Genomic DNA, 24,546 nt, shown 5'->3' with positions numbered 1-24,546 from the left:
TCACAGCTACTTGAACACTACGACAAAGTCACTGAGGCATTAGAAGAAAAACAGAATGCTGATGTGATATACACGGACTTCGCAAAGGCTTTCGATAAATGTGACCATGGCGTGATAGCACACAAAATGAAATCAATGGGAATAATCGGTAAAGTAGGATGCTGGATACCCAGTTTTCTGTCAAACAGGACTCGGTGAGTAACGGTCAACCATATAAAATCTAGTCCAAGTGCAGTTAAAAGCTCTGTACCTCAGGGTACAGTCCTTGCACCGCTGCTTTTCTTTATTCTCATATCAGATATAGACAAAAATACAAGTCACAGCTTTGTACTGTATCATTCTTTGCAGATGACACAAAATCAGTATGAAAATTATCTCAGCTGAAGACATTGAAAAACTTCAAGCTGATATTAATAAAGTTTTCGACTGGGCATCAGAAAATAACATGATGTTTAACAGTGATAAATTCCAGGTACTCAGGTACGGTAAAAATGAGGACCTTAAACATAATACAGAGTACAAAACACAATCAAATGTACCCATAGTAGGAAAACAGCATGTAAAGGATTTGGGAATAATAATGTCCGACGACCTAACGTTTAAGGAGCATAACCAAGCAAATATTGCGACAGCCAGAAAAATAATAGGATGGATTACGAGAACTTTCAAATCCAGGGATCCCATCACAATGGTTGTACTCTTCAAGTCACTTGTGTTGTCCCGTCTTGAGTACTGCTCAGTACTCACTTCCCCCTTCAGAGCAGGAGAGATTGCTGAAATAGAGGGAATACAGAGAACATATATGGCACGCATAGACGCAATAAAGCACCTAAATTATTGGGATCGTCTCAAAGCCCTCCAAATGTACTCACTAGAAAGAAGACGAGAGAGATATCAAATAATATACACCTGGAAGATACTGGAGGGCCAAGTACCAAATCTACACAGTAAAATAACAACGTACTGGAGTGAATGATATGGAAGAAAATGCAGAATAGAACCAGTGAAGAGCAGAGGTGCCATAGGCACAATCAGAGAACACTGTATAAACATCAGAGGTCCGCGGTTGTTCAACGTCCTCCCAGCAAGCATAAGAAATATTGCCGGAACAATCGTGGACATCTTCAAGAGGAAACTAGATTTATTCCTCCAAGGAGTGCCGGACCAACCGGGCTGTGGTGGGTATGTGGGCCTGCGGGCCGCTCCAAGCAACAGCCTGGTGGACCAAACTCTCACAAGTCAAGCCTGGCCTCAGGCCGGGCTTGGGGAGTAGAAGAACTCCCAGAACCCCATCAACCAGGTATCAACCAGGTATGAGGTTGTCTTCGCCCTTGAGGTGCGTCGAGGGTCTGGGGACTTTCCTATTTGCCCCGGATATGGGGGTGTTTTGACTGGGATGACAAAATACAAGCTGCGCCAGCTGCAGGCTGGCGCAGCTGACACATGCGGTAGCCGACATTTCTCTCTAACTGCCAGTTTGTTTGTTGTGTGTCTTTGGGGGTTTTCGTTTTCATTTTCTTTTCATTCTCTGGCATTCTGACCTTGTTTAGACAGAGGTCTGCTTAGCTTCTTATTAGGCAAGCCTAGGTTGTGTTGATGGTCCTCCTTTGTTGCCCCTGAGGTTTCATAGCTGCTATTGGTTTTCAGTTTGCCTGCTACCTGACAGGGTCCTACTGGCTTAGCAAGCCCCAGTGCCAGGGCTTCCTGTAGGGCTAATTTACCCTATGGGGTGAATTAACCCCATAGGGTGAACCCCCTGGAAAAACCCTCTGGGCTCAGTCGTACAATGGATACTTCTTCCGAGCCCACTCTCGCCTTGTACGAAGTTAAAGGTTGTTCGTTGCCCCTGCTTCAGGGAAACAATCATTCAAAATGCCTCCACTATGCTGCCTGTTGGGTTGGGGACACCAACGACCCAGAATCTTGCGGGACTTGTTCCCCACTTGTGCTTCAATTTACTCATCTCTTATCTGATGTTCTCAGGGATCACATTGCTTGCTCGATTCTCATTTTTGCAACATGTCTGATTGGTTGCCCGGTTGGAGGCCCCGAAGCTGCTCCGCTTGGGTATAGGGTCTTGGATTTGGGGGCATTGTTCGCTTTGACCTTGGTTCCGTCCACGCCCCCGCTTCCTTCCCAGGTGTCCGTGGTTCGTCCTAAACCCCCCCCCCCCTTGCTTTTGGCTCCCTAACGTCTGGGGGTTTCGGAGTCGGGGCGGGGTTTAGCTCGGGATGAGACTCGGATGGCTTTGGGGCTGCCCCTTCCGATTCGGGTGAGGAGGTGGTTGAGCCTGATTTTCCTGCCAGGGCTTCTGGGTTGACCCAGCAGACTCCCTTCTTGAAAGCCTTGACTCTGCCATTTCTTCAGGGGGGATGGGGTGTGGATGAGGGCTCTGCTCCGGGGCTCGGGGAGGAGTCCACTCGAGTAGCTGTATGGGAGCCTGAACTTAGCTCTGCTGGTTTTCCGCTGGGCATGATTTGGCTTCGGAGGCTGTTCTGGTATCTTCGGAGCAGGCTCTTTCACCGCTCTTGGGTTGACACCCGGTGTCCTTGCGCCGGTTGCTGCATCACCAACTTCCTCTTCGAGTTTTCGAAGTTCGGTGCCATGGCGCCTTCCTCTTCCCTCGCTCGATGTGCTCACGGCCGCCTCATCTCTCGGTTGGGGCTTTGTGAATAGTGCTCACCTGGCCTTTAGTGATGTTAGGGGCAGTCCTTGCATTGGGCTCACAGCATGGTGTGAGAATTTGCAGAGGTGTGGTAGGCGCTGTGGCAGATTCGGCTCCCTCGGGGTTAAAAAATCCGGCTCCAATTGGACTGCTTCCTCGTGGTTCATTGTCTCAACCGTGGCTCTTTGGAGCTGTTAGCTTCAGGTAGATCTTCTGCTAAGTTCTCGGGGTTTAGCTCTGCACCATTCACGTTTGGGGTGAGTCCAATGTCCAGGCAGACAGCATGTTTTGCTTCCTTCCTAATTCCACGGAATGGACGGTCGATGCCGATTCCTTTCTTTGGCTTTGCTGGATGTACAGGTGCCCGGAAGGTGGACTTTCGCATAGGCGTGGTCTTGGGGTCTCCCATTGTACTTGGCACTGCTGTTTCTTGACTGCATGGCACTCACTGTAGATGGTTTTCGGCAGACTGGTCGAGGTGGGGATTCCTGTACCTCTTTCCAATGGTCCAGGTATTGTTCAGGGTTTTGGCTCTGCTGGAATCCTATCTGGGGAGGGTGGTTCTCCTGGCTCCTTGGTAGCCAGCCCAGCCTTGGTTTCAGGCACTGCATGCTCAATTTCTGCAGCTCTGCCTCTTTCAGCTGGTCAGGCCGGGACGGTTTCCCTTACCGCTCCACAATACGTGTCTGGCATTTCTGATGTGTGTGTATTGCCATGTGTATGGTGATCACGTGGCTCCTTTGATGGTGTCCTACCTATGGTCTCTGTCTCAGCGACAGTAAGAAGTTTCTTGGCGGTCTTTCCAGCATTTTCTTTCTCTTAGTATGTTTTCGTGGTTTCGGACCAGGTTGTCTTGTCTTGTCTTTTTGTGTTTTCTGGATCGGCATCTTATGCCTAATACTGTCCTGTCGTTTCTTATTGTGTGACATTGGCCTAGCCGCTGCTGCTTGCATTCAGGGTGGATGTCACTTTTGCTCCGTTCCACAAGCTGTCTTGGGCATTTTCTGGGGGGAGCCACGTCGGCTCATCCGGAGCTATCTAGGCTGATATGCTACTGTCAGACTTTGGCATCAGTCTTGTGTATGGAGTTCTATGGCCTACCGGGGACCACGAGCCAGAACCTTGCCCCCCTCAGAGAGGCATGGGGAGCAATGGCTTATAGAAACCCCCGTGTGGCTGGAAGCATTCTATGTCTGCCATCGACCGGGTCAGGCACCCAGAAAGGTAAGGGTCCCAAAACAAACCCCTATTCTGGTAAAAATTGCTACAAAGAGCTGAACAAGAGGATAAAACTCCCCAAAAAGAAAACGAGCAAATGAGCATGATGTCGCTGCGCTGCTGTCTGCGCAGCTCCCCCCTCCCCGGGAGGGGGAAGGATGTTCCCCAGACTCCCGCTCTCTTTTCTTTTGAGGCCGGTGCTTTGGGGGATGACTCGGCCCCGGGTCCTGTGGTGGAGGATCCTGGGGCGGGGGAGGGGCAGACTTGGGGTGCCTTGGGCCCCATTGGACTCCGCCTGGATTTTTCTGCCTTTTGAGCGGGGCTTACTGTTACAAGGAGTGGGGTTCTCTTCCCTCCCCCCTCCCTCCTCTGCATACAAATTGGATTTGGTGTCTGCTCCTCCCCGGGATCGGTTCCATGTTCTTCCAGGTGCGTCAGTTCCCTCTTTCCGGAGGTTTTCGGCTTCCCGCATCCAACCGTCTGCAATGCGGGCGGCCCTTGCGGCTTACCTCCTGCGCGACCCGAATTATGCCTCTGTTATGGATCCGTCTTCTTTCAGGTTGCCTCTGTTATGGATCCGTCTTCTTTCAGGTTTGGGACGTCGTTCCCTTTCTGGGTTCGTTACGAGGTTCCGGAGTCGTCCTGGCTGGCGGACTGTTCTGTGTTTGCTTTGGAGGCTTGGCATTCCTTCTGTCATTCCTGCACGCTTGAATGGCGCGAGGCTTCGACGGTGGTTCAGGTTTTCCTGGGGGGCCACCTTGAGCACCTCAATGAGTGCTTGTTTGCCCTGTGCCTTTCCCCGGGATGTTGGCGTCGTGCAGCTCCATGTGCAGGTTCCCTCCCTTTCGGCTGCGCAGGTTGCTGAGGACTTGCGTGCCCATGGCCTCTTGGCTTCGGCCTTGCGTTGCTTTTCCCTCCTGGAGCTGTCTTTGGACTGGCTTGAGGAGGATGTGGGGACGCTTGGGGCCGTTCCTGGGTCCGGTGCCTTGGGCTCGGTGGCTCGCTTATCAGCTGCCTTGTTGAAGCTTATTGCGCCGATCCTGCGGGATGTGGTTCCCTGTTTTATGCTTCCCAGCTCACTTGTCGGCAGGCAGTGCTTGCCTCCTCTCTGGAATCAGCCTGGGCCCTAGCTCTTAGGATGTCATTTCCTTTTTGCCCTTTGGTTTTTGCGGATTCTGCCGTAGTTCAGTATTTGCAGGCTGCTTCGGCTAGTTGTCGTCCTATGTCTGACTTGTTGGTTATCCAAGGGTCCGAGGGGGGGGGGGATCTTCCCGGTGGGGTCGTGACAGGGTTCGGGGTTCCTCTCATTGAGGTAGGCCACTCGTGCCAGTTTCAGGTCCGGCCCCACCTTCAGACCCGCCTTCGTCTGGTCGGCGTGGTGTTCGCTCTGTGCGAGTTTCGGGGTCTTGTAAGGGGCGCCGGCCCTTTCGCAGTTCGCCCCATTGATGGGGTGATGGGAGGGAGGCTTGCACTGTTAGCTCACGCCTGGTCCCACGATTTGTGGGCGTTTCTGGTCGTTTCCCTTGTCCTGCGGTGGCGTTGGGTGGCTCCTCCTCCTTTGGGGGGTTCGGGGCTGGAGGGGCAGGCCTCTTCCCAAGCGCTCGGTTGAGTCGTTATGGAGTGGATGTGCTTGGGCGTGGTCAAAACAATGACGTCCCTCAGATGGGTTACCCGTCTGTTTCCAGTACCGAAATGGGACTGTGCGGACCTGAGGTTCATTCTGGACTTGTCCCGTTTGAACCCCTGGGTCCATTACCCCCTCCTTTCGGATGACTACGCTGTCCCAGGTTTGGCTCCTGATGAAGCTGGGCGCTTGGATGATGTCCCTGGACCTCCGGGACGCTTATTGGCATGTCCCGATTCATCCGGGGTTCAGGGACTGGTTTTGTTTTGTTGTGGGGCATCAAGCTTACCGCTTTCATTGTCTCCCATTTGGGTTGAACACCTCGTGTGTTGACACGCCTTACCCAGGTCGTCGTGGCCTGTCTGCATCTTTTAAGTGTTCGGGTGTTGGCCTACCTCGACGACTGGCTGGTTTGGGCTCCCAGCCAGTTTTCTTGTCTTCTCGCCAGGGATTTGGTTCTTTCCCAGCTTGCCGGGTTTGGGTTCTTGGTGAAATGGAGGAAGTCCCATCTGGTTCCCTCTCAGGTTTGGACCTGGCTGGGTCTTGTGTAGGATTCTTGGATCGCTTCCTTGTCTCTTCCACCAGAATCTCTCCTATGGCTGTGGTCCCGCATGCGCCTGTTTCTGGGGGCTCCCGGGTAACCCGGCAGTTGCTCGAGGGTCAGTGCGAGAGCCTGAACTTTGTGATGACAGTCTACCTGCCAGGTCAGGTTTGGCTCCGTCATCTGTTCTGGTTCCTTCGGGGACATCTCTTCCGCTTCTCTCTTGATCGCTGGGTTCGGCCCCCTGGGAGCCTTGTGTCAGCTGCTGCGCTGCCGGCTTCCTCTTCTGGTTTTTCGGGGTTCAGTGCCTTGGCGCCTGCCCGAGTCCTCGCTCGATGTGTTCACGAACGCGTCGTCTCTCGGCTGTGGCTTTGTGACCAGTGCTCACCAGGCCAGCCAGGGACGATGGGGTCCGTCCTTCCATCGGGCCCACAGCACGGTGCGGGAGTTCGCGGCAGTGTGGTTTGCTCTTCAGAGGGTTCGGGTTGTCCGCGAATCGACGATCCGGCTCTATTCGGACTACTCCCCGGTGGTTCATTGCCTGAACCGAGGTGGTTCGATGCAGTCCTTGATTCTTTGGCGCTGGTCGCTTCGGATGACTCGTCTGCTGAGTTTTTGGGGTTTGGCTCGCCTGGCAGTTCATGTGCAGAGAGTGTCCAACGTCTTGACGGATGGCCTGTCTCATTTCATTCTCCTGTCCACGGAGTGGACAGTTGATGCCGACTCCTTCCGTTGGCTCTGCTAGACGTTCAGCCTCCCGAAGTGGACCTCTTCGCGTTGGCGTGGTCATGGCGCCATTCCCCGACTGCGGGGCCGTCGGGGTTGATGCCTTTCGGCAGGACTGGTCGAGGAGGGGGTTCCTGTACCTCTTTCCGCCGGTGCAGCTGTTGCTCCGGGTCCTGACTCACTTGGAGATGTACCAGAGAAGAGTTGTCCTCTTGGCCCCGTGGTGGCCGGCCCAGCCGTGGTTTCAGGCGTTGCTTGCTCAGTGTCCGAACCTGGAGGTTTTCCCGCGGCTCTGCCTCTTCCAGCAGATCGGACCGTAGTGTCACGTGGCTGGTTTGATCTTCTCAAGTCTTCGCGTATGGTATTTTGGTCCTTCTGGTTCGATTTGACTCTTCGTCGTTGTGCTTCGCTTTCAGTTTGGGTGGTTTTGTCCTTTCTCTGTTGGTTGTTCCAAGACAGTCATCTTATGCCGAATACTGTCACCTCGTATCGTGCGGCGCTGGCGGAGCCGCTTCAGCTTGCTTTAAATATTGATGTTACTTCTGCGCCGTTTCGCAAGCTGTCTCGTGTGTTGTTTTACTTCCGGCCTGCTCATGCGTCGCCTGAGCCATCTTGGCCCATGACATTCGTAAGTTCGCTGCTCTTGCTGCTGTCTTTGGCAACATGTCCTGGGCTGACATTTGGGCGCAGGGTTTTTGGCGGTCGACCAGGGTCTTGGCTGCGCGGTACCTCGTGCATGTTCCTGGGCCCTGTCGGGCCTGTGTTACTTTGGGTCGGCGGTTGCAGCCGGTTGTCTCGACTTTGGGTTGAGGAGTGAGCAGCGACCGCTCCAGGGTAAGTCCCTCTAATTTTCCTCTGTGGGTTGTTAGCTCCGGGGAGCCAACGGGGCTCTCCCAGAACACCAGCATTGAATGTAAAGAAACGCCATTTTCTGGGTGAGACTCGGAGGCTCCCCAGCATCCCTCCCTCCCCCCTGTCGGATTACCATGGACGAGTCTTTCGAGTCCTGTTTTGCCTTGTGCGATGCTAAAGGTTGTTCATTGCCCCCTTCCTCACAGTGACATTCACCCATCCTGCCTCTGTCATGCTGCCTGTTGGGTAGGTGACACCTACGACCCTGAGTCTTGCGGGATTTGTTCTCCGCTTATCATTAAGTTCACCCATTCCTTGTCTGAAGATGTTAGGAGTCAGGCAGCAGCTGCATTGCATGCTAGGTACTCTTTGTTACAAGGAGCCAGGTTGGTTGCCCGGTTTGAAGCCCTGGAGCTGCGCCACTTGGGCTTTGGGGAGACCAGGATTTTGGGGCATTGGTTACTTGTTCCACAGTTCTGTCTGCACCCTTGCTTTCTTCCCTGGTGGGTGTGGTTCGCCCTGCTCCTTACCTCCCCCCCCCCCCCTCCCTGCTTCCGGCTCCCAAATGACTGAGGGTTTGGGAGTCGGGGCAGGTTTTTTTTACTCGCAATGAAGCTCAGGGTGGTTTGAGGGAAAATTGATCTACCTTAACTTTCTCTGCTACAAAGTTGTAGATTCCTCGCAATGGTAGCTGGGATCTGCTCGTGGGTCGGTCCCTCGTTGATCAGGTCCGGCACCTACAGTATCCCTATGTGACTCGTAGCTTGTGTCGTTGCCTTACTCATTCCCTCACACACCCGAACTCGTAGACACACCCTCGTAGTCTCGTTCACTGTGTATCCCTTCCCCAGCCATGTGAATGTAGTAACGACTGTAGCTGCATAATCCACTTCCTGAGGCTCCCTGACCTCAATTTGGAGAGCTCACTGATGCACGTCCACGCTCTAATACGGCTGGTGAAGCTTTGAACTCCATTGGCGCTTGCAGCCATGAGCGCCTGCTGTCCCCATTGGTCAACTCCGTCACGTGGTCTGTCCTGACCAATCACTAGGCAGCTGGTGCCCTCGCCTCCTCGGCGGGAATTCTGTCTCCTCGTCGCCATATTGCAATCATAAAAGGCGTAAGCCACTTTCAGCCACTTTCAAGCCCAAATGTGAAATTGCATATTTAACTCTGCATGGTAACTTTGACTATCCTTTATATATATACTGTATATCAAAATGCTCCCTGAGCATCAGAGAATGTACAGGTTGCAGTGATATGACTTACTGCCAGATTAGGGAAGATATAGGATGGGGCACCATAACTATCTTTCTGATGGTATCCCTTGTCGATGGCAGACATGACATACTCTAAATGTAGAGTGCTCATATGGCCATTGCTCCCTTTTCACATACATTCAATTGTGTCTTTCCTGGTTTCAGCCTGCTTTTGATGACTGACTGCCCTCACTTTCCCCTTCTATTTCCAATCCAGAAGTGGGACATTTCTGTCATATGCCAAGTTGTGCGTGGGGAGTTTCCAGTGTTATAATACCATATTTTGTCTCTCTCTGGCCATGTTGTCCCAGGGCCATATCCTTTCCTCATTTCTCAGGTTGGGATGCTGCTTACCCCGTGTTACACTTCTCTGTGTACGAACTGACTGTTGCAGGTGTACACTGGTGGTTCTTGGGCTAAGTGTTGAGTGGTTCCTGGGCTGTGTACCTGCTAGTTGCTGGCTTGTGTGCTAATCTGTTCTCAAGTTGAATGTCCAGAGGTACCTGAGCTGCATGGTCAGAGGCTCCCTCAGTAGCACTAATGGTACTGCACTGGGGAATCACACGAGGCTTTTTAGACCCAATTCAAGCCGACTGGGATCCACCAGGTTCATAATCTGGCACTTTATGAGGCAAGGGAAGCTTAGGGATCAACTCTTAACCAAGAGGAAACACTAGAAGGTATAAGAACATCAAAACAGTCAGTGGTTTGAAAACAAATTAGTAACACTGAGGTAAACAAGGCAAACAATCATTTTGCCTTGTAGGGTAAACATCCCAGTCCATAATATGCCTGATGCCACCAATTGGCAGCTCAGGTCACCTGGAGTTTCTGTCAGTCAACTTATTCACTGCCTGGTGCAGTCAGGTTTGTACCTATGATTGATCCACATTTAGCTTTGTGCTTTCAGATAGTGTTGTTGGCTATCCTTGGAATGTTTCTTTCCGTGCTAGGCTTTTGTTTTGGTTTGGTTTCATTACATGCTTCACGTGTATTTTGTACCACCACTTTGCGTGTCCTCTCATTACATTCAACTCCAGCTATGTCTCAGGGTTCCCTTTACTGAAAGTCGGCTTGCATCTCCCTTGCCTCGCCAGAGTTGTGTTCTCGTGGATTTCAGGTTTCTGTCTATAATAGTTTAATCCTCTTGAATTTTCTCATTGCTGTTAGGGCACGGGTTATCTCTCCACGACTGTGCCTGTTATGTGACTGGTTCAACTCTGGCTCTAAGCTGTGTTTTTGTAGTGTACCAAGACATGGTTCTATTCTTGCCTTTCCCCTCGTACAGAAGACTCAGCCATCAGCGATTTACAAACGCCTTCAGGCACTCTCGCCTTCTTGGGTTATCCTTCACAGGATAAAGGAGGAAAATTTATCGCCTCCTTTACTGGCTGCAGATGGTGGCGTTCCTTATTTAGCACCTTAGGCTTTGTAGCCCGTTTGAGGTGGAGTGGCAGGCTTTTAACATAATCTTGCTCTTGTTCAGCCTTCCATTCTTTCAGTTCCTCCTCTTTTTGTCCTGTTTCACTTTACTCTTTTTGGATAGGCAGCTCATGCTAAATACCTGCTATAGGTTCATATTGGGCTTCCATGACTGAGACACTCACTCTTGCTTTGTCTTGTTTTGTGAGATGGTACTGTACTGCAGTCTTCCCGAGCAGACGGTAGGCTTCACGAGCATTAACCCTTAAAGTGCGCATCACGTCATATGACGTGTTGGACGTTGTTCCAGTCAACTGCGCATCACGTCATATGATGTGTTGGAGTACTACACAAGATTTAAACGGCCCGCGGATACACGGGGTTCACCACTTCTTCATCAGGGCTCTTGTAAACAGATGCCATTTAAAAAAAAAATCGTGGGCCAAACTCCCGGGTGTTATTAGGCCTCAGTATTGAGTGAGCAACCAAGCCTGATGCACGCAGCATGAGCTAACAGCGCTGCTGTTCAGCTTGTGACCACAGCATCGCCTAAAAATGACAAAATATACTTGTTCATGCTATTATGTAGCGATGATATTATTACAGAAGACCCCTGACTGATAAAACTGACCAGGGTTCTGATAATAGCAGGATTGTGGTGATATTTAGTGCTGTGGGCCATGGAGGGAGGAGTAATACTGTGTGGCCACCTTTTATTGACTGCACTCAGCATACCAGCTTAGTGGTTCGCTATGGTGAACACAAATGTAGATACTTATATATAACGTGTGTATAGAGGGTATAAACAGCAAGAGAAGGTTTGGAGCCGCCATTTTGGTGAGGGCGGTGGCGTCGTCTGCACGACGCCACCGTGCAGACGACGGTGTTGTTTACTGGTTACCACGATGGTCTTTGGGCACCATACCAGTTTATTTGTACAAGTATGGTATATAAAACAGGTAGATATTTATATATAATGTGTGTATATAGCGTAATAACACCACACAGTATTGTTGGAGGAGAAATATTAGTGCGTCTGGCCTTGAGGGCGGCAACCATCAGCTGACTGTGTGAGGTCCCACGTCTTTGTGCCTTTACTCACCATACAAGCTTAGATGTACAGTTATGGTGAACAAAACATGTAGATACTTATATATAACGTCTGTATATAGTGAATTATAGAAAAAACAGTATTGTGGGAGGAGAATGTGGGCGAGTCAGATGACTGGAGGGAGGGCGAGAGTGGCTGGCTGGTACACGGCGGTCACTCCTCATTACTTTTTTACTCATAATAGCTACTTAGTGGTTCGTTATAGTGAACAAAACATGCAGATACTTATATATAACCTGTGCTTATAATGTAATAACCAACAAAGTATTTGTTCACTGATTGATGAACATAATTGAATCAACAATATGCACACCATATTTTTGAGTACAGCGATGATTCACTCATTTTATTATATAAATATATCAAATTACACACTATTGAATAATATTACAGCAAAAAAACTATGAAAAATCAATCAGAGACATTGAAATAATTAGGTAATTATCTCTTTGTGGCAACTCCGGCCTGACAGCTGGCGAGCAACAGACCGCCTGGGACGCATGCTGAGTCAGCGCCTATAATTTGCCAGACTTTCCTGCCCTATAGCGGGCAATATATGCCACTTACGATTTTTTTATTACTTTTCCCGTGATCAGTGAACACAAATTAACAGGTTAGGAAGAAAAAATTTTTTTTTTTTTTTTCAAAATGACATGCGCCTGTGGGGATGACAGGATATTAAACCCCGAGCACGTTAAGGGTTATTAATATAAAAAAGCCGTATTGGCCTTTGCAGTGTGAGAAGTGGGTAAGCGTTAAAGTAAACTCAAGCAAAAAATATAAAAAATTACCTCGGAATAAAAAATAAAATAACTGAATTACAAGAACAATTATCTGACAACTCTTGGCTGTTACACAATAGCAAAGAGAATCATTAAATAAACGCATGAAAGTCATGTTGATCAATTTATACAGTGAAAACAACTTGGGCTTATGAACGGTTACACTTGAAATATCACAACCTGGGCACGAAACGACTGAGAGGCAGATCGTGGCAGCTTGCATTGTTTTTCCTGGAGCACCTGATAGAGACTGAACATTTGGTGCTGGTCAGGGGTACTTATACCCCTGTTAGTGACGTCACATCCTGTGTCAACTTCACTTGGAACGAGGAACCAGCAGGGTAACAAGTTCCAGTGAGGTGGGCTGATGCGGGTGACAAGGGGGGGGGGGTCTGACCCTGGCTTGAACTCCAGAACATACATATTTGTAGATTTATAGTTCATGTTGTTGTGGAGTGAATAGGCTGTCTACTGAATAGGCTGTCCATTGTGAATAGGCTGTCTACGACGAAGGTGAGAGGGAACAGGCAGTTTTTCCAGCTATGCAGGGGAATTGTGTGACAACCTCTTATTTCTCCATTCCTTGAGCTGGAATAGGCATTTCCTTAATAAGATGGTAGATATTCTTTCCTTTCCTGAGTTTCAAGTTTCCTCGTTGAAAATCTCTACCTTAAGACTACTTCTTCTAATTGAGTTAGTGAGTTTTATGCTGTTTTGTTATCTTGACTTTATTTCATTTGGTTGTGGAGAATCCTTTGTGCATCTTCAGTCCAACCCATCATTCTTATCAGTGAATGAAAGTTGGTTGTTTAGGAGGAGCCCAGACTTGGCTCGGTTACTTCATCTTGTGGAGAACCATAATTGATGTTCTATGGTGTAGGAACCAGTATCTCTTGGCATCTCTGCACTCCACCTAGGATTCTCACCAAAGTCTCACACCATGGTGCTATGTACTAATGTCTCACAGTTGCTTCATGGGGTGAGTAAGCAGAGTCAGCACCTAGGTGTATCCATGGGGCCCAGTCTATCTCTAAATTTGCCACACTAAAGGCTTTCTTTTTTGGCAAGAACCTGTGTTGACATCAGAACTTGAGGGTTTTGGAAGTCCACCTGGATGATTGCCTCTTGGTACCTTCCCAAGGGTGCTTTGCCTGTGCCACCTGTGTGTCACCTTGGGCAGGCTTTCATCATGATGACCCTCTTCTCCTCAGGCGGGGTCGGTTACCAAGGTGCGCGGCTGCTGCTCCTCCTGCCGCTTCTCCCCTCGCAGCTTCTGTTCACACCACTCCGCAGCCCAGGTGAGCCTTACTTTTGTTGTAGTTAGGATGGCTTCTCACCGATACTTGCCTTAGGGAGCAACTGAGTGGGATAGCTCGGAAATCTAGCTTTGATTATATAATACAGTATTTGAAAGCCATCTTCTGAGCAGTACACATGGTTCCTATTCCTGCCTTTCCTTTCCTATGCTTGTAGGTAATTTTATCTTTAAATAGGGTTCAAGAGGAACGTGACAGGATTGGGCTGGAGAGTTTTGCTGTGGTGTTTGTGTTGTCACCTTGTGGTAGTGACTAGAAGATGGTTAGGTAGTTAGCAAGAGCGCAGTGTCTTGATCTCTCTACTGACAAGTTGCACCTGGAAAATTATGTAAAGCACCAGTATGACCCCTGAAGGGATGGTTAGAGATGTTTTCCACCACATTCTTGTGTAACACAAACCCACCTGGATTGTGGGAGATCCTAACCAGTGGTCAATAAGATCTTGCCTTACAAAGCAATGGAGTTCACTGTTTAGTAAAGTGCCCTTTGTGCATATTTAAAGCTAGATCTTTTCTAAAGTTTCCTTAAATTTACCTACAGATCTTCAATTACATAAACTAAAATTATTTTTAATTTTTCTGAATAATGTTTTCTTTTGATCTGGCTGAAATTTACTTGGTTTAACCACTGTACTGCTCTGCATTAAAATATGACAAACCCATCATGCGCTGAAAATAAATTCTTTCCAAAAAATTATTTTCTCTTCGTATATTGTTAAAATCCAGTCTCTGATCATGGGAAACTAAAAAAAATAATGCATGTGACTTACTTTAGCCTTGATGGAGCTGGGAAGTTGAGCAAATTATGGGCGCTGTGTGATGGAGCGCTCGGGTCAGTTGGCCCCGCCACCCCGTAGGGTGACCAAGCAGAAGGAAGAGTGATAATTATTAATTATATTATTATTATAATAATTATTATAATAATTATTATAATAATAATTGTTGTATTTAATAATTATCATTCTTCCTTCTGCTTGGTCTTGAAGGAAGCCGACCTGTAGGTGCGGAACTGGGACGTTCACCTCCTGGGGCTCGTGCGGCCCAGGCTCTGCTTCAGGAGGCTGGGGTCGTTCTTGCTCTTGCTGGGGTGGTTCTTCTTCGGCCCCTACCCCGACAGTCTCTGGGTTTGGAGTCCCTGTGCCTTCTTTCACCAACTTTGAGGTCAACTCCAGAGCTCACAGTTCCTGCGACGGCACTGGAATCAATCGTATTGGCGTTTGCCTTTCCATTGGAGACTTTCGGCACCGTGGTGAGGGGGGAACCTGCTGCTTGGGTAACAGCTTCTCCTTATCAACCTACCCTGGCTTTGCGCCCTGGAGAGGCCACTCCAGACCAACAACCAGAGAGCAACTCCATAGTCTCCTGAGACTGATGGATGCCTACTACTACACCATATGCACACATTATATATAAGTGTCTACATGTTTTATTCACCTTAACTGTATAAGTAAGCTGGTATGGTGTCCAAACATGATAGTGGCCACTACACGACAAGTCACACAGCACCCAGCAGACAACAGCCTCACTCACTCCCTCACCAAAATGGCTCCTCCCAACAAACTCCTTTTGCTGTTATTACCCTCTATACACACGTTATATATAAGTATCTACATTTGTGTTCACCATAGTGAACCACTAAGCTGGTATGGTGAGTGCCGTCAATAACATGTTGGCACACGCCAGCCAGCAGACAACGCTATCTCCCTCCCTCCCTCCCTCCCTCCCTCCCTCGCCAACAATACTCCTCCTCCCACATCGCTGATTCTCACCACAATCCTGCTATTATCAGAATACTGGTCACTATATCATGTAAATTAATAATTTTCCACATGTTTATTTTGTAAAGGCACATGAGAAGTCATTTGAAGAATTTTAGATGGATGAATTAATGGCAGTGTGCTGTGGCTAGCTGCTGTGAACATCTTGAACAGCATTTATTCAATGATATCTGAACATTGTACACAGTCTTTATCACTGTCAGGGTCTTCTGTAATACTATCATGACTAAATAATACCAGATACATATATATTTTGAAATTTTTAGGCGATGCTGTGGTCACAAGCTGAACAGCAATGCTGTTAGTTCATGCTGCGTGCGCCAGCCTTGGTTGCTCACTCAGGACTGAGGCCTTCACACACGGGGAACGCTGCCCACAATTTGTTTTTTAAATGGCGTCTGTTTAGGAGAGCCCTGAGGAAGCTGATGTGAACCCCGTGTAGCAGCGGGAGTTTTGAATCATACGCTATACCTTTGAGATCCCCGAGGTGCGTTGCGCACCTCCTGTTGAGAGCCTCAAGGCGCGTTGTGCAGTGCAGTGGTTAAATGTTAATATGAAAAAAGTTATAAAATAATGGCAATCTTTAAAATTTATATTTAGACTCGTCAGTTAAGGGAACGAGTGGGTGGGGGGTGCAAGCAGGAGGGGGGGGCAGTGTAGTTGTGTGTAATTGCTTAGGTGTAGTTACAGGATGAGCGCACTCTAACCGTGAGGTGTGGGTGTGTGAGTGGGCAGACTAGTTCAGACTAGTGGGTGTGTGGGCGGGCAGACTAGTTCAGACTAGTGGGTGTGTGGGTGGGCAGACTAGTTCAGACTAGTGGGTGTGTGGGCGGGCAGACTAGTTCAGACTAGTGGGTGTGTGGGTGGGCAGACTAGTGGGTGTGTTGGCAGACTAGTGGGTGTGTTGGCAGACTAGTGGGTGTGTGAGGGGATCTATGTGCCCAAATGTTCTTGGTCTCTTATGTCCAATCATTCCTGAGATATGCCCTGGATTGTTGTGTGCCTGGCTTCCTAGACGTGGTTCCCGATGGTTCCTGGGCGTTGTGCCTGGTGATTCTCGAGCATTGTGCCTCGATTTTTACCAAGCTGTGTACCTTGCAGGTATTTCTTGACTGCGAGCTTGGCTGTTCCTGGGCTGTTTACCTAGCAGCTCACAGTCCGCATGCCAGTCTCTTTTTTTTTTTTTAATTCATATCCTCAGTCTCCTACAGGTCCTGAGGCTGTGACCCTGGTTTTCAAATCCCCAGTGCTGAGTTTTTCCTAGCTGTTGATTTCCTATGTTTTTGGCCTTTGTGGTCTGTCCTGGTAGGTTTGATTTGTTTTTTCGGTCTTGAGGGCTTGTTCTTGATGATGCACATGGTGTTGGCCTTAGGCTCTGCTTGGGGTGTCCTTTGGCCTTGCTGTGCTTGTGTGCACACCTTCACCTAAGTGTGCAGAAACACATCGTGAAAAATAAGAAAATGGTGAACACAATTTCGGCTCAATTCGCCTTCATCAGAGCAAGATAGAGTGTTACTATCTAGAGTTGCCACTCTTTATCTTGCTTCGATGAAGACGAATTGAGCTGAAAATGCATTCAGCATTCTCTATTTTTTTCATATGTGGTGTTTCTGCATACTTGGATCAGTATTTTTGTGATCGTTGTTACATAATTACCTAAATTTAAGTACTTAAGTGTAGTTGCAGGATGAGAGCTATGATCATGGTTTACTAACCTAGTTGTGCTTGTGGGGGTTGAACTCTGGCTTTTTAGTCCTGCCTCTCAACTGTCAATCAATTGGTGTACAGATTTTGTGCTTGTTGAGATACAGGCACCATGCAACTACTGTATATTCCAGTTTTGGTCTCAAGAAATTTGTAAACAATTTCTTTAATAGTTCACAATCCATGTACTGTGTTTAAAATCAATTCTGAAGTTGGAGAGCATAGCACATGCTTCCTTGCATAATGTTGTTTATGTGGTCCTCTGGTGACAGTCTACTATCAACAACCACCCCATGATCTTTCTTTGTCAGAGTTCTTTAGTACCTTCCCACATATTGTGTGTGGCCTATTTTCTCCTATTCCACATTCTACAGTATTGCAGTTCCCCGTGGCGTAGTGGTAAGATGCTTGCCTGGCGTTTCGCGAGCGCTTTGTCCCGGGTTCGTATCCTGACCAGCGGGATTTACTTGCTGCAAATCCTTAACTGTAGCCTATGTTTAACCCAGCAGTAAAATGGGTACCTGCTTGTTAAACGATTTTGCGTGTCATATTCCGGGGAACATGGATTAAGGACTTGCCCAAAATGCTATGAGTGCTAGTGGTTATACAAGAATGTAAGAACTCTTGTACAGTATACATAAAAAAAAATAAAAATAAAAATTATCATGGCATTTATCCACGTTGAATTTCATTTGCCAGTGTTGCTCCATACTTATTTTTGTCCAGGTGATCTTGAAGGTTATGACAATCGTCTAAGTCTCTTATCTACCCCTAGTAGCTTAGTGTCAACAGCTGCCATGTTCTTGTAGTTCTGTATTCCTTGTATTCTGCTGTGCTTATGATGTTTCTTCCTTTGCTTGGTCACCTGCCAGGGGCCTTTTGTTACTGCTTTTCTGTTTCAGAAATGTAGAGCCCCCTGTACTGAACCACTGTTGTGAAATAGAGAGGGGAGTCAGGAGCTACTGACAAGGTCCTGTTTAAAATTGTGCATTGAAAAATAATGTAGGGCACTTTTCTGGTGAGACCCTCCATAGCTTGCCTTCCCCACCTTGTTTCCTTTACCATAAGGTTTGTTTTGGGTTGTTTGTGAGGGAGGTAGTTGGCCAGCCGGAGCCTCGGGTGACCTGCTCCTTCAGGCTCGTGTGTTTATACTGTATTATAGTAATCATTATTTGTACTCTTACCGTTAAATCCCTAATTTCGTTCAGGCAGTTGCTTGTTTTGTTGTGCTCATGCTTTCAAGGTGGGATTTTACTCAATTTTTGGATAGATCTCTGATCTCCCCAAGCTCACTTCACATCATGGAGTGAGCCAGAGTCTGGTCTTGGCTTCTTGTAGGTCAGGATGAGTTTGAGAGGCCTGATGTTTTGCCTTAAGGCATGGTTTAACCAGCACTTAGTACAGAGAAGCTACTGAGGGCTGCAGAAAAGTGCATTTCATTACATTCAACACTTGTCTTTTTAATTAATTGATGATGTCTTGATTATGACTTAAATTTTCTTCTACAGGTAAAACCCTTGGGTGTTATATGGGGAAAATACAAACATTACACTCAACAAAACACTATAATGTTTGATGATCTACGCCGCAATTTCTTGATGAACCCACAAAATGGCCTTAAGATCCGAGCCTTCCGACAGGCTCACCAAAATCGAGCTACCGATCGTGAATTGCTGCGCCTAGCATCCTACTTGGAGGACATTGCTCAGATGTCCGATATTTCTACCCTCAACCATAGTAAATGGGAACATTATCGTAAGGATGGTTATAACTGACCCTCGACAGTAAGTGCTAAGGAGCGGTCTGGCTAGCATTTGCTTGCAAGGATGACTATAGGTGCTGCTTTGCCAAATCTCTGCTATGGCAACACAGTTGAATTTTTATGTAATTCTTTCATTGGTATGTATAGACAAAGGATAAATAAACTGAAAAAGCTTTACCAGTTCTCACTACAGTTTTAAGAGGCGGCTGAAATTGTTACTGCTCACAACCATGTCAACACTTTGGCTTAGATTACTGCATTGTTTCCATAGTATTTTAATAGCATGTCAAATTACAAACTTGTGGACAATTTACATATTTTAATTTGAATTAATAAATGGTTAATTTTGACTGATTCACATATTTCTGCATTTTACTTAAAACTGGACAACAAGACTGTGGAACTGTGCAATACAATATGTATAAGAATACATACCTGAAAAATATGTACATGATTGGAATAGATTCATGAGAAAATTGTTTAATTTGGTCACATGTAATAAAACTTTATTAACAGTATGTTTGGATTTTGGTTTTGTAATACTGTATTGTGTTATGTAAAATGTTTTGATATAAGTCAACTCCACAAGTACCTGTACTGTAAAAAAATAATAGATGGAAGCTTTTAAAGTTTGGAATCCTGTAGAAGTTTTTCTGGCTTTACAAAAAGAGAAAATTTAATTCGGTGGAAAGATTGGATTGTCCGGGTGTGACAAGTAGACTAAAAGAGTTGGGTGACTCGGGCAACCTCCCACTCGCATTTCTGCTGTGTAATATTGGGATTACCTGCTATTGATATTAATCGTGTGGAAAGTCAACTATTTGTTTACAAATCGTGCACAATACACACCAACCTATCTATGCTTTCTTGTCAAACATACCCCAGCCCATCTTTCTTCTCATACACATTATACACCAACCCATGGCTCTCTGTCATACACATTATACACCAACCCATGCTCTCTGTCATACACATTATACACCAACCCATAGCTCTGTCATACACATTATACACCAGCCCATGCTCTCTGTCATACACATTATACACCAACCCATGCTCTCTGTCATACACATTATATACCAACCCATGCTCTCTGTCATACACATTATACACCAGCCCATGCTCTCTGTCATACACATTATATACCAACCCATGCTCTCTGTCATACACATTATATACCAACCCATGCTCTCTGTCATACACATACACCAGCCCATGCTCTCTGTCATACACATTATACACCAACCCATGCTCTTTGTCATACACATTATATACCAACCCATACTCTCTGTCATACACATTATATACCAACCCATGCTGTCATACACATTATACACCAACCCATGCTCTATTCTCATACACATTATATACCAACCCATGCTCTCTGTCATACACATTATACACCAACCCATGCTCTATTCTCATACACATTATACACCAACCCATGCTCTCTGTCATACACATTATATACCAACCCATGCTCTCTGTCATACACATTATACACCAGCCCATGCTCTATTCTCATACACATTATATACCAACCCATGCTCTCTGTCATACACATTATATACCAACCCATGCTCTCTGTCATACACTTTATACACCAACCCATGCTCTCTTGCGATACACATTACACAAAAGCACATAGATCTTAGGTTCTGTCCTCTGTTGCCCTCACAGTAAAGCATAAGATCCAAGTTACCACTTGACCATCTGCTGAATACCATTCCTAATCTCCAGCAGCAGTGATCTCGATCCCAAATATTCATCACAAGTCTCCAGCAGGATAGTCGCATGTTTATTGTCTAACAAGTTGTCTATTCACAGCAGTTGTATGTTGTAATTTGTTTAGGTTCAAGGCCAGGTACTGGAACTAGTTTGGTTGGATGTGTCTTGATAGTGTGGTCCCCTTTCATGCCTCGGCATGTGAGGCCTTCCACCTCGGCATGTGAGGCCTTCCACCTCGGCATGTGAGGCCTTCCACCTCGGCATGTGAGGTCTTCCACCTCGGCATGTGAGGCCTTCCACCTCGGCATGTGAGGCCTTCCACCTCGGCATGTGAGGCCTTCTACCTCGGCATGTGAGGCCTTTCACCTCGGCATGTGAGGCCTTCCACCTCGGCATGTGAGGCCTTCCACTTCTTCACTTCCTTATTTTCCTTCTCTAACTTGTAGATTTCCTCTCATTGTTATTTATTCTGTTTTATTAAAGTGTGCATTATGTTACACTGAAATCTTGTAATTATTATATAATTTTTTACATGATACAGAGTAGAATTTGTTGTATGATATGGTTAATTTTTATACATGACATTTTATATATAATATACTTCTTTATATTATTTACCACCCTATTATATTCAGCACTGAAATTAACAAATCTTAATATAACATTTCAACATAAATACACCTTTGAAAGCATAATTGAAGTATTTTGAAATGTACTATATTTCAGTATTATCGAGCAACACAAGCAAACACAAATACACACACACACACACACACACACACACACACACACACACACACACACACACACACACACACACAAGCTCTCATCCTGTAACTACACTTGGGTAATTACATACACAAGCACATTGTACACATTCACACACACACACAAAATGGGGTTCCACAAACAAAGCTTTATCTCTGTGATTACAGTTCAGTAATCACACATACTATAAAATGATTTCATTTATTTTGATAAAATACTGTAGTATGTATTACATAATGTATTTTGATTTTGCCTTATTGAAATTAAAATGTTGGTTTGTCTCAGTGTGGATTCACTCCAGTATAATTAGGAATTTCTGTACTTTTTTTTAACAAATCCGTACTGTGAACACTGTTGTATTGTACAGTAGATGTATGTGCTGTACATGACTAAGAAGCAACTCATACATTTAAGCATGTATGGAGGCCAGCATACATTGCTTGCAGATATGGGGCCAGATACCGGACCATGCATGTTAATATATTGTACTCTCAAAGCATGTTAAACAAATTAGTGGTTTTCAGATCTGTTCTATGACCAATTAGTCCTAGTATTTATTTAGTTTCTTGCTAATGTAACTGAAAGAAGCATTTTGTCATAGTGTTTATAAATGTGGGAATGTGGGTTGGTACAACACTTCCAGATCAGAAAACAATGCCTCTACTCCCACATGGAGATCATCGTACTACGGAGTGTAGTCATTCCGCTACATGTTTTCAGGGCATAGTTGGGCAGTTATATCATTTGTGTAAGTGAAGCAACGTTAAAAATCTTTTTATAAGGAATTATTAAATATTATACACGTACTATAATTTGTATTTAAATTTGCTGCCTTCTATAGCTTGTGGTATGAAGACCATTTTTATTAACACTGGGACACCTGTTTTGCAGCAGTATATCCACAGTGGCTTAAAAAGCAGCCTAAAAGCAAAAATTTTCCATTAACCCAAATTAAAATTAAAATTTCAATAGCAATTAGTGTCCTTTTTCCTCAAAATAATATTGTTGCAAGTAAGCAACAATTATAAGGCACGTGTTCCCAAGTTGTATTACCATTATATACACGCAACCTATAATAATTATTTTGTTTATTTTATGAAGGGTATTTTCTTTTTTCCTTTTCCTCTATATTAGGGCAAGGTGTGCTCTTTTCATAGATACATGACACAATATCAAAAAATATTTTGATAAAATTCATTTTTTGAATTTATTATATAATATATAAACTGGCCCAAGTAACTCAATATATGTCCTTTAGTGTTTCAAATTTATAGATTATTATTATACATACAACAAATAATCCTACTAAGGAATTTTTTTTATTTTATTCATATTACAGCGAAAGTTTATTCAGCTCATGTTTGCTCTACACTGATATGTGCTTTTTCTCATTTGAAGTTGTGAAAAAGCTCTTTATCTATTTACCAATTACCATTATACTGCATTTAAAATATATATATACTGTATATATATATATATATATACTGTGTGTGTGTGTGTGATTATATATATATATATATATATATATATATATATATATATATATATATATATATATATATATATATATATATATATATATAATATAATATATAATATATATATATATTATATATATATATTATTTTACCGTTTGACAAAACACTAAACTTCATTGATTAATATGGTTGATACGTTAACTGTTTCCATCATAGTTTAGTATTCATAGGCATTTACTTGTAATTTAGCCCCAGATGCAAAATGCAGTGTATTACATTGTTGTAAAGATCTAAATCATAAGCAAGCAAGGACCCAAAAGTAGTTTTTAGAGGATGTAATTTAATATTGTTACAGTCCTATCATAATTGTCAAAGATCTCAACATTCTTTGTACCCTTTGTTTGATAAGTTATATTATATTGTCTTATTTTATTCATATTATTGTTTTTTATTTTATTCATATTACAGCGAAAGTTTATTCAGCTCATGTTTGCTCTACACTGATATGTGCTTTTTCTCATTTGAAGTTGTGAAAAAGCTCTTTATCTATTTACCAATTACCATTATACTGCATTTAAAATATATATATACTGTATATATATATATATATATACTGTGTGTGTGTGTGTGATTATATATATATATATATATATATATATATATATATATATATATATATATATATATATATATATATATATATATATATATATATATATATATATATATATATATATATATATATATAATATAATATATAATATATATATATAACAAACACACATACATACATACAGTGGGGCCTCGACTTACGATGCTAATCCGTTCCCAGAGATGGATTGTAAGTCGAAATATCGTAAGTCGAAGCGATTTTTCCCATAAGAAATAAAGGGAATTGAATTAATCCGTTCCCCACCCTCCAAAATATTAACATACACATACATTTTATACTGAATACAATGTTTTTTATAACTATAATACAGTACCTAAGTTGATCTTACCTTTATGGAGGGCTCTTGATGGGGTATGGAAGATGGTGATGAGGGGGGGGGGGGGGAGGAGAGTTGTTACTGTTTGGAAGGGGAGTCCCCTTCCATTATCATATCAGGCAGTGATGTTTTCTCTGGGGTACTCTCTCTCCGACGTTTTGCCTGAATACCACTAGGACCTGGTTGTGGTTCAGTGCTTGCTTGTCTCACTACAAATTTGTCAAGAGACATTTGTTTTGCCCTTCATTTTAACATTTGTCTGTAATGATGCATCAAAGTGTCATTGAATAGGTTAAGGCAACGACCTACTGCAGCTTGATTTGGGCGAGTCGTTTCAGCAAAGGTCTGCAATTTTTCCCATGCTGCACACATTTTCTTCATTGTTGAGGAAGAGACATTCTGTACTGGCACATCCTCCCCTGAAGAAATTTCTTCAGCTGCCTCTTCTTGCTGCTCCTTTTGAAGGGCTTGGAGTCCTTCGGTGGTCAGTTCTTCATTGTGTTCTTCCACCAACTCCTCCACATCAGCACCATCCAACTCCAAACCCAATTGCTGACCCAGAGAAACAATTTCCTCAACGAGAGGCACTTCAGGTTCAGGCTCAACCCCTTCAAAGTCTCGTTCTGCAACACATTCAGGCCACAGTTTTCTCCAGCCAGAGATCATGGTTCTTACAGTCACTTCTTGCCAGGCTTTGTCAAGTTTTAAACCACTATAAATGTTAGATATTTTTTCCAGAACTCTTTGAGGATGAGGTTTGTGGCATCCGTCACTTCGACATATCTCCGGAAAAGTGCCCTTTCATAAAGTTTCTTAAAATTGCC

At 45.0% G+C, this 24,546-nt stretch overlaps 1 protein-coding gene across 2 annotated transcripts in view; it reads left to right on the top strand.

Annotated features, from left to right (window-relative positions):
• Positions 1-22,224, top strand: part of Ublcp1 (Ubiquitin-like domain-containing C-terminal domain phosphatase 1) — a 33,926-nt gene extending 11,702 nt beyond the window's left edge. Inside the window, exons 6-7 of one of the 2 annotated variants that reach the window (XM_045763408.2) lie at positions 13,412-13,498; positions 18,506-22,224. In XM_045763408.2, the coding sequence (XP_045619364.1) occupies positions 13,412-13,498; positions 18,506-18,772 (354 nt within the window). In that variant the 3' untranslated portion in view covers positions 18,773-22,224. The remainder of the gene's footprint in view (positions 1-13,411; positions 13,499-18,505) is intronic. The other variant, XM_045763409.2, reaches the window with a different exon arrangement.
• The last annotated feature ends 2,322 nt before the right edge of the window (positions 22,225-24,546 follow it).

Source organism: Procambarus clarkii, chromosome 65 (genome assembly GCF_040958095.1).
Source record: "Procambarus clarkii isolate CNS0578487 chromosome 65, FALCON_Pclarkii_2.0, whole genome shotgun sequence".
Classification (NCBI taxonomy): Eukaryota; Metazoa; Arthropoda; class Malacostraca; order Decapoda; family Cambaridae; genus Procambarus; species Procambarus clarkii.
The sequence above is the reverse complement of the archived record's forward strand: the minus strand, read 5'-3'. Positions and strand labels throughout refer to the sequence as shown.